General features: G+C 39.7%; 2 protein-coding genes across 4 annotated transcripts in view; one reads left to right on the top strand and one right to left on the bottom strand.

The window, feature by feature from the left end:
• Window positions 1-229: 229 nt before the first annotated feature.
• Window positions 230-11,758, bottom strand: LOC125225503 (protein PELPK1-like). Of its 3 annotated transcripts, none has more exons than XM_048129250.1 (3): window positions 11,631-11,758; window positions 5,037-5,180; window positions 230-1,160 (listed from the first exon to the last, which is right to left on the bottom strand). In XM_048129250.1, the coding sequence occupies exons 1-3, from the start codon at window positions 11,715-11,717 to the stop codon at window positions 273-275; spliced, it is 1,119 nt and encodes a 372-aa protein (XP_047985207.1). In that variant the 5' UTR covers window positions 11,718-11,758; the 3' UTR covers window positions 230-272. The 3 variants fall into 3 exon arrangements, with proteins under 3 accessions (XP_047985207.1, XP_047985209.1, XP_047985208.1); XM_048129252.1 differs by lacking the exon at window positions 11,631-11,758 and adding an exon at window positions 6,379-6,399; XM_048129251.1 differs by lacking the exon at window positions 11,631-11,758 and adding an exon at window positions 6,092-6,135.
• A 1,432-nt stretch (window positions 11,759-13,190) lies between these two features.
• Window positions 13,191-14,679, top strand: part of LOC125225363 (cytosolic carboxypeptidase 1-like) — an 89,006-nt gene continuing 87,517 nt past the window's right edge. The window contains 2 exon segments of the mRNA XM_048129041.1: window positions 13,191-13,212; window positions 13,559-13,621. Coding sequence (XP_047984998.1) covers window positions 13,206-13,212; window positions 13,559-13,621 — 70 coding nt within the window. The 5' untranslated portion in view covers window positions 13,191-13,205.

Here is a 14,679-nt window from a genome sequence, read left to right as displayed (position 1 = left end):
CTCCCAACTGAGGGGGGACTGAAATCTTCTCGAGGCTGAGGCGTAGGGTTAGAGCCGGCGTAGCTTTATTTGACGTTCATATGCGCATTGTAATATGCCTACTTGAAAAATAAATATTTCATTTTCATTTTCATTTTCATTTTCACCACTTGCATATTACTGCCGTTGTGCTAGCGCTTACCATTTTCATTTAGCCTTGGTCTCGGAGTATAAATTAGAAACAACTCTTTTGTGAAAAACAATTTTATTTACAAATTAATCATACCTTAAACTTATGCCGATTCAACGGATATCGTGTCTTCGTCGTTCAAGCCTTTGTCTGAGTTATCAGCGCCAGGGAAAGTGGCCGGCGGCGAAGTCGGGAACTGAGGGAAACCTGGCGCGGTACCCTGTGGGAATTGAGGAATTTGCGGGAAAGATGGTCCCTGTCCGGAGCCCTCCTGAGGGAATTGCGGGATTTGTGGGAATGATGGTTGGCCAGATCCCTGGGGAAATTGAGGTATTTGGGGGAATGAAGGTTCAGATCCTTGAGGAAATTGAGGAAATTGAGGGAATGAAGGTCCCTGCTCAGATCCTTGAGGGAACTGAGGAAATAAAGGCCCCTGCTCAGATCCTTGGGGGAACTGAGGGTTTTCGGGGAAAGATGGCTGCTCAGAACCCTGTGGGTTTTGTGGAATAGAAGGTTGTTTAGATCCTTGGGGGACCTGAGGTATCGCCGGGAAGTCTTGTAATGAAGGGTAGCTCGGGAAAATGCTAGCAGGGGGAGACTGAGGCGTGGATGGTTTATCCTTCTGTTGATCCTGGTTTGGGAATTCGATTGAATCCACGACAGCTGAGTCAGAATCTCCGGCTGGCGGACTGGCTGGTGTCGTGGGCGTTAGTTCTTGTGTAGGGAAGCTAGGGGTGGTATCAGGTTGAGTTGGGTATGCTGGAGCTACTGGCTGCAAGCCCGGGTAGCCGGGCGATGCTACTACAGTGGGAATAGAAGCAACTGGAGCAAAAGAGGCTACTCCAGGGTAATACGGAAAGGATGCAAGGGAAGAGAAGTAAGTTGAGCCGCCGGGGATCGCGTAGTGAGTGTATTGAGGAGCGATAGAACTGAATTGAGGCAACTGGTATGTTATTTGCGGACGCAGTCCAATCTGGTACGAGGTCGGTAACTGTTGACAAAAATAAAAATAAACGAAATATTCTCTAAGACATTAATTTTATACAAAATGACTAATAATCATAATTACAAAACATCATTATAAAAAATACAACAAGACATTTATTTTGTATTTTTACAGCGAAGATACTCAAATAAGAGTATTGATTATTGTGCACTAAAATAGGTAGTGTTTATGACAAACGAGGCAAACGAGGAGACCTCATAGTAAATCATTACCGCCGTCCATGGACACCCACAACGACAGAAGGGAATATTATTTATTTCCTTATTTATTGATTTCCCAATTAAGAATACAGCGCGTTGTATTATTTACTAATTTTGGTTATTTATACAACCAGGTCAAGCACCGTTGGCTTCCTAGTTTTCTAGAAATCTGTATCACCTATCACATACATATGTAGGTATGTTGTAACACCTTTATATAACCTAGAAGACTAAGAGATTTAATTGACTCGTTATTGAATGGATCCTCAATGCCTTCCTGGATGTATGGTTAAAAGCCAGGTGCCGTAGCCGAATGGCATTTCTGCGACCCGAATCGAAAACGAAACACCACGAAAGGTAGTCTGGCTCTGTCGCGCCAATACGCAAGAGCGATAGAGATAAAAGAAACGCTCGTAGATATCTATGTCTATCGCTGGTGCATATTTATGTGACAAAGCCAGACTACCTTTCGCGGCGTTTCATTTTCTATTCGCGTCGCAGAAATGCCATTCGGCTACGGCACTAGCACGGGAAGCATGGTCGCGCGATAGACGATAAAATATTACAAATAGTGCGATAGGGACGGCCTGCTATTTTATCGTCTATCGCGCGACCATGCTTCCCGTGCAGGATAAGGTCGTGTTCTTTCTGTAATTGTTAATGTATGTACCTACTACCTAAAACTTTTTTCATTTCCATTGTTTCATAATAGTGCAGTGTATACAAAAAAAACCGGCCAAGAGCGTGTCGGGCCACGCTCAGTGTAGGGTTCCGTAGGTTTTCGTATTTTTCTCAAAAACTACTAAACCTATCAAGTTCAAAACAATTTTCCTAGAAAGTCTTTATAAAGTTCTACTTTTGTGATTTTTTTCATATTTTTTAAACATATGGTTCAAAAGTTAGAGGGGGGGGGGGGACGCACTTTTTTTCATTTAGGAGCAGTTATTTCCGAAAATATTAATATTATCAAAAAACAATCTTAGTAAACCCTTATTCATTTTTAAATACCTATCCAACAATATATCACACGTCGGGGTTGGAATGAAAAAAAATATCTGCTCCCACTTTACATGTAGGGGGGGTACCCTAACCGTTGAAGGTTTTGCCCTATGATTTTTAGGGTTCCGTAGTCAACTAGGAACCCTTATAGTTTCGCCATGTCTGTCTGTCCGTCCGTCCGTCCGTCCGTCCGCGGATAATCTCAGTAACCGTTAGCACTAGAAAGCTGAAATTTGGTACCAATATGGGTCCCCCCACATCTAGCGTCTCGCGAACGTCGTCGCCTCTCCAACGCCCGCGCGGCGTCGACGCCGCGCTCCCGCAGCGCCGACGCGACGTTGCAGCGCCTCTCGAACGTCGACGTCGCAGTGGCGTCCGCGCGGCGTCGACGCCGCGCCAACGCCGCGCCCGCGCAGCGCCTCCGCGATGCCAGCGGCTATCAACGTCCAGCTAGGGCTTCCAATACCGGGATCCCAGTATCTCGGGATTTTTGTAATCGGAATCGCGGTATTTTTAGTAACTAACAAATTATGGCAAATAAACGTAAACTACTAATCAAAACCTTCAATTTCTGCATCATGACGGTCGAGCGTCTGACGCGTCTAGCGTAAATATTGCTTTTTGCTCTCGTTTCTTCGACACATTCTCTGTTTAGTGTTTTTACAATATTTCTATGAAATGACAGTTTTTCCGATGATTACCTAGATAAGTAAAGATACGTGTCAAGAAAATTCGTTGAGGAGGGCCTGCCGTGAACCTTTTGACACATTTGTCGCACTTGGGAATCGTAAGTGTGACAGGGAAGCAATACATCAAACGTAGTTGATACAACACAGGCCACAGACCCTCTGCAAACAAGTTGATGCACCTACATTATAGAAATAACTTTTCAAAAAATTGGTTAAGGCATACGAACTAACGTATAAGCTACTTTTGGTTTATTGCCACTGACGTCGAGTTGGCGCGGCGCTAACGCGGCGTCGACGCCGCGCGGACGTCACTGCGACGTCGACGTTCGAGAGACGCCGCAACGTCGCGTCGGCGCTGCGGAAGCGCGGCGTCGACGCCGCGCGGGCGTTGGAGAGGCGACGACGTTCGCGAGACGCTAGATGTGGGGGGACCCTATGTATATCAATCACGCCAACAAAGTGCAAAAATAAAAAATGGAAAAAAATGTTTTATTAGGGTACCCCCCCTACATGTAAAGTGGGGGCTGATTTTTTTTTTCATTCCAACCCCAACGTGTGATATATTGTTGGATAGGTATTTAAAAATGAATAAGGGTTTACTAAAATCGTTTTTTGATAATATTAATATTTTCGGAAATAATCGCTCCTAAAGGAAAAAAAAATGCGTCCCCCCCCCTCTAACTTTTGAACCATATGTTTAAAAATTATGAAAAAAATCACAAAAGTAGAACTTTATAAAGACTTTCCAGGAAAATTGTTTTGAACTTGATAGGTTCAGTAGTTTTTGAGAAAAATACGCAAATCTACGGAACCCTACACTGAGCGTGGCCCGACACGCTCTTGGCCGGTTTTTATTTCCTCTGCATTTTTCTCTCAAATGTGATGAAAAAATTTGTGTGTAACTCAGGAGGTAAGGATATTAAATACTCGACACTCGTATTTAAAAACCCCCTTTTTTTAATACTACGTCAGTGGCAAACAAGCATACGGTCCGCCTGATGGAAAGCGGTCACCGTAACCTATGGACGCCTGAAACTCAAGGAGTGTCACATGCGCATTGCCAACCCATTAGAAACTTGTACACCCAAACACTACCTAGACAAAATTTAGATGCCTCATTTATAACTTTGCCAATATACTTATGTAGATCTGATGTATTCATTAAGATGACAATTAATTATATGTACTTTTAGACTCACCCAGATCCCACAGTCAAACTGTGTACCTAAACAGTTTTGGGGGACATATAGTATTTACATTTAAGTTTTTATGTAAGATGTTTTATTAAATAAAAAAAATAAAAAAATTGCTGTGTTAAGGACCCAGCCCTTACCTCCCTTTGCACAATGTACCTACGTACTATTCTTTCAAGGTATAGTATATCTTTAAAAAAAAAACCGGCCAAGAGCGTGTCGGGCCACGCTTAGTGTAGGGTTCCATAGTTTTTCGTATTTTTCTCAAAAACTACTGAACCTATCAAGTTCAAAACAATTTTCCTAGAAAGTCTTTACAAAGTTCTACTTTGGTGATTTTTTTCATATTTTTTAAACATATGGTTCAAAAGTTAGAGGGGGGGGGACGCACTTTTTTTCCTTTAAGAGCGATTATTTCCGAAACTATTAATATTATCAAAAAATGATTTTAGTAAACCCTTGTTCATTTTTAAATACCTATCCAACAATATATCACACGTTGGGGTTGGAATGAAAAAAATATCAGCCCCCACTTTGCATGTAGGGGGGGTACCCTAATAAAACATTTTTTCCCATTTTTTATTTTTGCACTTTGTTGGCGTGATTGATATACATATTGGTACCAAATTTCAGCTTTCTAGTGCTTACGGTTACTGAGATTATCCGCGGACGGACGGACGGACGGACGGACGGACGGACAGACAGACATGGCGAAACTATAAGGGTTCCTAGTTGACTACGGAACCCTAAAAAGACATAATTCTTTCGCAAAGTACTTACAGAACCGATATATTGCGTAGTAGAATATCCAAAGGACTTAGTTTGGGCTGGTATGATGGTCTTGAAGAGGGTTGAAGCCAACGGCAGCGCCGCGCCCGCCGCTGCCGCTCCCAACAGCGCACACATCACCGTTAGACCCAGGACCTACATGAAAAAGTCGACTTTAAACGTTTATTTTTACTAAGAAGATACAGTCTGATGTTATGTATTAAACCGGGGCATTCGCTAGATGGCACGGGTACACAGAGAAGGCACAAACGCGCGGGTTCCATTGTAGTTGATTGTAGGTACATACCTACTCGTGAAATCCGCAAACAGTGGTAGTTGGAGGACATATTCTAATTTTTATTATAAATCTAATTCAATAGCTAGCTTTTAAGTTTAGTCTTAGTTTCTTATATAATTATGTAAATATGTTCATGTAAATAAAGAGAATTAGTTAAAAAAAAAAATTCAATATGGATTCGATTTGGATCGAAATCTGACCGAGTAACCTATTTATAATATTTATTGGGAATACGTTTATTTTTATGCCTTTATTCTTCCTTTCGGGCGCTCGCTCTAGCTGAGCACCGGCGCTAGATTAGACAACCTGAGGGTATATCGAATTTTAATTTATTTTTAAAGACAATTAGTAGATTAGTGTCCTAAAATATTTTCTCACAGGTTGGCTACGCTTTTTTTTTTTTTTTTTTTTCAAGAACTGCAGATCAAAAGATCTGCTATCTTTATATTATTTTAATCCACCAAAGTAGATACATTAAAATATTTTTATTTAAAAGGGTATCGTATTTGCCAATAACGAATGGTACCAAACACAATCATACGAACGCCATATCGCACACTGTTATCAAAACAAGTCGAATCGGGCCTCAATCTCAACCACCACTGTTTACAATTATAAGTATTATAACACATTGCATGTAAAACATTAAATAAAAACACATTCATAACACATCACATCAAATACCACTGATTTATCAGATAATAAAAAGCGATCATGAATCACTAAGTATTCACTATTCAACCGGTCCGTCCGACCAAGGCTTCCGTACCTTCATTTCGGAGACACTAAGAGAGGCGTCACGGTAATACGCGAGCAAATGTTTTGACGAGTCCTTATATACTGGACTTGAGACCCCGCCTTTACGGCAATGAAAGCAACTGGATGCCTGCGGCGAGCTTCGGGCTTCGGAAAAATGCAACGTTACTTCTGGATTTTACGAGATCCAGGTTTAATTACATTTGCATTTAAAAGACAGCTTTGTGTTTTATTTATAGTCTAGCACTAGTAATCTATCTAGATCTACATAATGCAAGATGTCTTCAAGTAGTTATTTACCGTTATTTAACGGAAGGTTCGATTTTGATATGCAGCTTTCAAGTTTAGTTTATGCAATCCGCCTGCAACATAAAACATAAATTCGCGCCTGTATTCCTAAAAGGCAGGAGCATATCGGCACTACTTTGAAAACAAGTGCGAGTCGGACTCGCCCACCGAGGGTTCCGTACCTACAAAACTATTAGGCACTTTTACGTTACTCACATAAGTCTAAAGACTGGGCTAGGCTAGAAGTATAGGTTCTCTAATGAGCATAATTGTGTTTAGCGCCACCTCTCGACGAATTCGCGAACTAATTAGCACAGCTTGCGTGAGGTCTTTTATAATGTTAACCAAATTCAACATTTTTTATTTTATTTTAAAGTAGGTGTTTTATGTAAAATTTCGTAGCTATAAATTTTAACACCTTTATTCATAAACGTACACTAAAGTTATCCAGCCGATAAAGTTCGTTTGTCCCTTTCTATCACACCAATACGTCGGAAAGAGACAACCGAACTTTATCGGCTTGATAACTTAGTGTACGTTTATGAATAACGGGGTGAGTATTACCGTACTGTAAAAATGTAATGTATACGGATTAATGAATTTAATATAGATAGGTAATTATTGATATGTGGCAAAACGAAGGAAATTGTTTACACCTTCGCAATAAGTATCTAATGATATTTTTTTAATTTACCATGTTACTTCACGTACCTACTTAGGTACTTATTTTAAAAACTCTAAAAATGTCTATTGAGTTTCTGTCGCAGACCACCATGTGGCTTCTGAATATTCTGCGCTGTGATAGAGTTGCCATAGTAGGTATGTATATATTGTATAATATATTGTATAATAGGCAATAAGAGGCAAAAAACATATTGTGCTAAAATATTTAAAATACCTACAGTCATTTCCGAAACGTGTGAATTCACGTCAATACTTTCTTTTATCAGTATTACACGGAGTAGGTAAACGTTTCGTGGCAGCGGCAGCACACACTGCAGAGAGCGCACGTGGACACCGGCGCGGCGCCACAGAATATATAATAGCACAAGTAAAGAAGGCCCAGTGCTTTGATGTTTCCGAAATGCCGCCTTTTTAAATACCTACAACATTCTTACAAAGAAACGAGCCGCACGTGCGCGGCGTCCGGTGATAGGGTTACCAATGGATCCAAACGAATTAATACTCACATTAAATGTTATATTATTATATTCAAGTCTTGAGTACTTTCTAGGTATATACGCTGTATTTATATATTTTTGTTCAAGGTTCCAACATCACAAGCCTTATTGAACTTTTCCGTGGGACTTAATCAGTAGTAGATTCGTATAAGAATATCTTTTGGTATTTATTTTATTCAATATGTCTATTTAATTAAGTATTATTAGCCATTCCACCCGCGGACATCGCTTAAAAACCTCGCGACGTAAAGTAACAATAGAAAGTGCGAACGTGCATTCCGTGAGAATGTGCGCCACCCCTGAGTAGGCCGCGAACTCGCGGCCACAGCTCACGGCCGCCAGGATATACTTGTAGCGCGGCGATAGGATAGCGGAGTGAGCCGCCCCTGGAAGCGCCAGCGGACGCGTCTGTGTGCGTGAGCTAGGTATGCATACAACTACAACTGCTGTAGGCACCGCCCCCCCCCCTCAGCGCGTCCTCTGCGGCGCGGCGATAATAACCTAGCCTGGCCCTGGTTTCTCTGGCCCGTCACACGCGCCCGGCGGCATTTGGATGTGAGCCGCATGTGCCGCTGTGCCACACGCTGTCGGTCGCGGGTGCGTGGGTTTTCTGACCCTTGGTCACCCGTCGTCGGCGACGGAACTCAGAAGCTCTGGTAGACTGATTCTTGAACTGTTGTGTTGTGCTCTGATCAAAATGAATGCAAAAATACTTACATTGTAATTCTTAGAGGAAGAAGATTATACGCGACTTAATCCGTCCATATAAATATTGATATTACCCAAAAAAAGAGACAGTCAAACGATATTTTTGTATGAAACCGGCAAAAAGAAAGTGAAATTTTTAACTTGGTACTCAAACACTTGCATTGTAGTAAAGAAAAAATTACATCATATATTCGATTAAGTATATCGAAAACAGTTCACAGAAGTACAATTCATCCATTGAATTACTATGTACTAACATACTTGAAATTACACCCCAAACAAAGTCTGTGCTCCGGCCGGCAGCGCGCGGCGCATGCGTGGGGAGGTACCGTGTCATAGAGTAAGACTTGACCAATGACCACCTAGACGCGACACTCTTAGTGTAGACCTTTTTTATACTTTTTGTAAAATACTAACCCCCTTATTCATAAACGCACACTAAAGTTATCAAGCCGATAAAGTTCGTTTGTCCCTTTTCGGCGTATTGGTGTGATAGAAAGGGACAAACGAACTTTATCGGCTTGATAACTTTAGTGAACGTTTATAAATAAGGGGTAAGTAGTTTAATTTTAGCACTATCATACATTGTGCTATGTTTAAGTTCTACTAAGTAAAACAAAAATACATTATTGATTTTTTTCATATACCTACTTTAATTGCTCTTGAAGAAAATCATAGGTTATTATTGTATGAAAATATCGATTACAACTCGTGTTAGAACTGTGTAGTATTCATAAGTATAACGTGAAATAAATTTAACATTTCTCTTTTATATATTACAAACAGAATATAATCACAATTACTATACTTCATTACCTACATGTCAAGTCTGTGCGATTATGATGCGATTAATCTAAGATTTCGTTCAACAAAATGGCAGCGATAGCTTCGCGTTTGAGGAGCGCGTCCCTTCATTGAAATAATTACTTAAATAAAGATCGATTAACATAGCGTGTATACTAACCGATGAAATGTGACACGTCAGTTTTATTCGATTTTCTCGTATGGCTTAAACAGCATCTTGTTGCGCAGGAAGGCATTTTTACATTTTATTTGTGTGCAGGCAGAAACATAAGTCCAATGGACTTATGTTTGTAGCGCAAACGTATTGCTCGCAGTGTCCTCTCTAGTATTACCTCAATGAGTTCATCATTATCTTTAGTGAAGTCAGTCATTTTCCATATCAAGATCCGACGCCACCCGCCGTCCGTTGCTATTGTACAAAACGAATACAGACCGTCGCGTGCGGCGTGTGACCTTCGCCCGTCGAACCACCCGCCGCCGGCGACGTTTCAAAGAAACCACCCTCAAACATTTCCGAACAAAACATTCGAACGTCGTCAGTCGCGGACTCGCGTAAAAAACCACAACACATTCTATGAACATTGGTCAAGTGCGAGTCGGTTTTCGACTTTTCCATACAAAGAACTCATGAGCGCCTGAACGACTGTGATGGCAAAGTTAACTTTTCGCACTTTCAAGACTTTACGTATATATCTCGGAAACGATAAGAGATAGAGCAAAATGGACTTCAGATTTGGGCTGTCGTTGGCACAAATTCTATGTTTTCGTCAACAGAGACCTTTTTTGGACCGATTTGAACAAAATTTTGCTCAGTCCACTTACAAACGGTCTTAAGCGCCTCCTTTTTAGTAGAAACTTAAGTCATTTTGGCAAATGAAAAAAAAAATTGAACAATTTCTAAAAAGAAAAAGACAGAAATGAATTTCTTTCTACCTGTCCATCACGCTTACAAAATTTTAAGACGTTTAGTACTGCTTGCAGCGTCAGTGAGTGAAAATCTTAATTTGAGTTTTTTCTCGTAAGTCCGACTTACGCTTGACTGTAGATTTCTAATAGGTTTTCCTGTAATCTACAGGTAGAGGGCTATCTCGTGTATTTTTTTGAAAATTTTACGCTAAGTAGTTTCGGAGATAAGGGGGGGGAATGGTCATTTTTTGTCTATTTTCTTAAATTACTTCTAAAGTACCAAAATTAAAAATTAAAAAAAAATATATTTCAAATGCTCATAAAATGCTCTTTCATTTGATATATAACACAATATAGTTTTAATAACTTTGATTTTTAATTTTCAAGTTTACCCCCCAAAAGTGACCCCTATGATTAAATTTCATTTAATTAAATTACATGTCCGTCTTTGGGCCACAGGTTTACATATGTGTACCAAATTTCAAGTAAATCGGTCCAGTAGTTTCGGAGAAATCGGCTGTAACAGAGGGACAGACAGACACACGAGTGATCCTATAAGGGTTCCGTTTTTCCTCTTTGAGGTACGGAACCCTAAAAAACTGGTATCTTCTTCTGTAAATGAAGAGAAAAATGTATTAAGTATGTATGGAATGCATATAGACTTACTACGTTTTGTCTTTGAGGAGCAGTGTGAGATACGAGATTTTTTCAAAGTAGTGACGATATAAAAAGTGGCAACATTGTAGTCTCATCCCTTTCAAACCAATATGTGTGAGAAAACGGGACGACACTTGTACCTACGTTATAGTAACTTATCAATAATCTGTGACGATGTTGCCACTTTTTAATTTCTACTCTTTTTGGTGAGACTGTAACTAACTGCATGCATAATTTTCAGTGCCTCTCTTAGCAATGAGGAGGTACACTCAAAGGTTATGACAGATGGCGCCACCCTATTATTAGTCCATACGTGAGAGCGAGAAGATGATATGTTTTTCTCTCTCTCATATATGAATGACAGTGACATGCCTAGTTGCACTTGCACAGGCGCCGCCTGGCGGGATAAAACGTCAGTGTGCCTCCTCATTGACAGGTTGAAAGAAACTGAAATTGTGATAAATATTGCAGTGACAAGTTCAAGCCCATTGCCAATTGAATTGAACCCAAATCCCAGATCGACTTCTACAACACCCATGGGAGGTAAATGGACGATGAAAATCTTATCCCGTAACCTCTCACCGTCAGCGACATTTAATAAAAACTAATATGAAGGTTTAAGATTATATATTATATTAGATTCATGAAATTTCATTGATTTTTTACATCACGTATTCGAAAAGGGGACTTTTCGTCACCACTAGGAGGGGTCTTATCGAATTGTCGCACGCCCACGTAAATTATCACAATGATGAGACAATCTACTTATTTTCAATGCTGAAATAATAACCGTTATTTACCTACGTAGTAAATTAAACTTTGAAATGCAAAAAAAAACATAGGTTAAAAAAACATAGGTGACTCATTAGTATTTTTTTAAAGTAGAATATATCCTTATTTTTTTTCCGAGACACAGATAGATAAAGACTCAGCTAACCAGAAAATGTCGTGGGAAAATCCTGATTCTCCAGATCATTAGTTGAATTGAAACATATCTACCGCACTGACCTTCACTTGCATCGTCATTATCATCGATCCATTTGCGTAACAGTAATGGTGCCCGTGATCAGTGACGATATCGATCGCGTGTGACATTTGCGCGCGCGCACACAATAGGCCCAATTCAAATACAGCGACAGAACGATATTGGAAAGATGTCATTCAGTCATCGTGCGTCTCACCTGTGGCAATACAGCACAATCCAAATGGCATCCTTCTAAGTTAGAATTGGCCAGAGTGGCTGCATTCACACAACATTCTCAGCGCAGGCGATTCGGATTTTCTGGCAACCAAGTAGGTACGTTTAACTTAACATGAAGATTCATAAGAACTAATGCGTTATCAAACGGCAATAACACTGGATGAGTCGAGCGATCTCTTCTTCCACGCTCATCGTTGACACTAGGAGCGTCAATAATTGCACTGTTGGCTAGAGGGACCGGTCCTATAACCAAGAGTACATAAACGTTGAGACTCCGCCGTAGCGTTTCAAATTCAAAGTTATCTCTCCCTATCGCTCTTCGACAAACTCCATCGCTTATCGTTCGCCACGGAGCGTCAACGTTTGTACTCTTGGCTCTGAGCAGTTGAGCCGCACCCTTTGAAACCAGATTGTAATAAGCGCCATCACATTCTAAGGCGCATACAGCGTTCTTATCGTAACAGCAGCACTGGCCTCATGTAGTTCGCACTAGCTGACATTAGAACGATGCAGAACTCGTCCGAATAATTGGGATACTACAGATGTGTAGCCGTTAGTTACTAAATGAGCCGTAATTAGAGATAGGCGAACTTACAATAAAATACAAATACTCTTTATTGCACACCTTGATAAAATACAACGATACAAAATAAAGTAACAACACGAACAATACACAACAGGCGGTCTTATCGCTAAATAGCAATTTCACAGGACAATACAGAACATTTTAATTTAGGTACTTGGAGATATTGAGCTTATATTTTAAGCCATCGTAAGTTCTCATCTTATTGTATTGCTTGTTGGTTATAATATTCATTTCAGCATAATTACGAATTACCTATTAACCGTTGTCTATAAAAATAATAAACCAATATTTGATCAATATACTCTGTCAACCAAGTCTGTCAGTAAATAAGAACCAAGAAAACTACATATATGCATCCTTTTCTTAACAGAATTTGCAATACATTACCTTTAGAAAAAACTTTCAGGTTATTTTTAAAAGTCGTTGAACAAATGTTGATCAGTATAAGGAGAATAGCCCAGAGTTCAATGCATAGGGTGCTAGAGAAAAGGATACCTATAGTTTTCTTAGTTCTTATTTACTGACAGACTTGTTTGACAGAATATATTTGATCAATATCCATTGAAATGGCTCATAAAACCTTCATTATTACTGGTCGAATACATCATGTGTTTGGTACAATGACAGTTAAAAAGTCAACCTCGCGTATGACATTTAAATTAAAGGTTATGTTTTCAAACGACAAAAATTTTCAATAAGTATACATTTACGAAACAATTATTTTACAAGAAGAGAAATGGTTGTACCATTGGAAAACAGTACGTGAAATTAACAAACAATCTGTAATGAATACAAGATGTCTAGTAAGTACCTTTAGGTTTCTTCTATTGTGTTAAGAAATTGAAGAATATTAAGTATAAAATATAAAACTATTTTGATACCAATAAATATGATAACTTATTTATTTATGGCTCTAAAACACCAAACATCTTATAAAATCTCCAAAACATTGAGCGTAATGTCAGTGTAATCCAAGTAAATGCAGAGGTGAATAAAAAACTTGTAATTAATATTATATCCACATAAGAACAATTACATAATAAAATACTAGTTAATGTTACTGATAATGATAATATATGAAAAAGTCACCGAATATTTTTTTATAACGAGGCTGAACTACATATTTTATAGGCGATGTTCTGTTTGCAGCGGGCGATTTATCCTCGAACAGCCTCACGCAGCAAGACATCGGCACAAAAAGCAAGAAAAAACGTAAGTTCCTTTGCATTTCATTAGCCTTGCAAACACAAACCATTTTAATCGAATATATGCATAGTATCTGAAGCTGGATAACGCAAAAGTATCTACAATAAACACTAATATAATTTACAAGACATGCGCTATAGTTTGACCTATTTTTTGTTTCTAAATCATAGCGTGTCACTAAAGCGGCTCATATGAAACTAAAATCATCTATCAACCGTAATTTTGATATCAAAACACGGAGACTTTTCTTAATGAACGGGAGGAAGATTTCCCGGCGGCCGCCCCCGCTCGGTTTTCCTTTCAGTCGCTTCAGTAGCGCTGCGACCGCCGCAGGGAGCTCACGCGCCCGGTCGCTACACCACACACTGTTTGTTTACCATTTGTCAAGCAAAGGACAACACAACACACGCCACGTACGTGCCACGAAATTTTGTTGAATTTGTGTCACTTCCGGGTTTAACATCCATGCCAAATTTGAGTGCAGCTGCACGTTGTATGTTTGACCTCAATTCACCCCGCAGCAGCTGGATTTTGTGTTTCATGAAAGGCTTGTTTTCTATGTACAATATCTAAAAAACCCACAGTTTCACTCAGTTTTCTAAATATATTCACATGAGATTAAATCATCGCCACAAAAAACATTTTAATCATTTTAAAGATCTTTCCAAATTCACAAGGTTAAACAGTTAATTACCAGTCATGTTCAAAAACACTTCATCACGTAAATCAGTGCCAAATCTCAAACACGCCAAAGAATTTTATTCTAATTTACTTCATCTATCTCAAAGTTAATTACTTTTCTTTTGACTGTCACGGCACATCTCGGACACTGGCGATCAAATATATGAAAGAGGCGCGTTCCTAGCACACAGTCTAAGCTCGTGTAGGTGAACGCGTATCATGCTTGTATGAGTGAAATATGACAGGTCGACTGTTCGCGTTTTTGACAGGCGGTAACTGTGAGGTAACCTAGAGGGGGTGGGCGTCACTTTCAGCGGGGAGCGGGAGTGGCCATACTGTATGATAGTACTCATTATTATACTGTGGTCACGGTGAGTGGAAAT

This window comes from Leguminivora glycinivorella, chromosome 4 (assembly GCF_023078275.1).
Source record: "Leguminivora glycinivorella isolate SPB_JAAS2020 chromosome 4, LegGlyc_1.1, whole genome shotgun sequence".
Classification (NCBI taxonomy): domain Eukaryota; kingdom Metazoa; phylum Arthropoda; class Insecta; order Lepidoptera; family Tortricidae; genus Leguminivora; species Leguminivora glycinivorella.
This window is presented reverse-complemented; position numbering and strand designations above follow the sequence as displayed.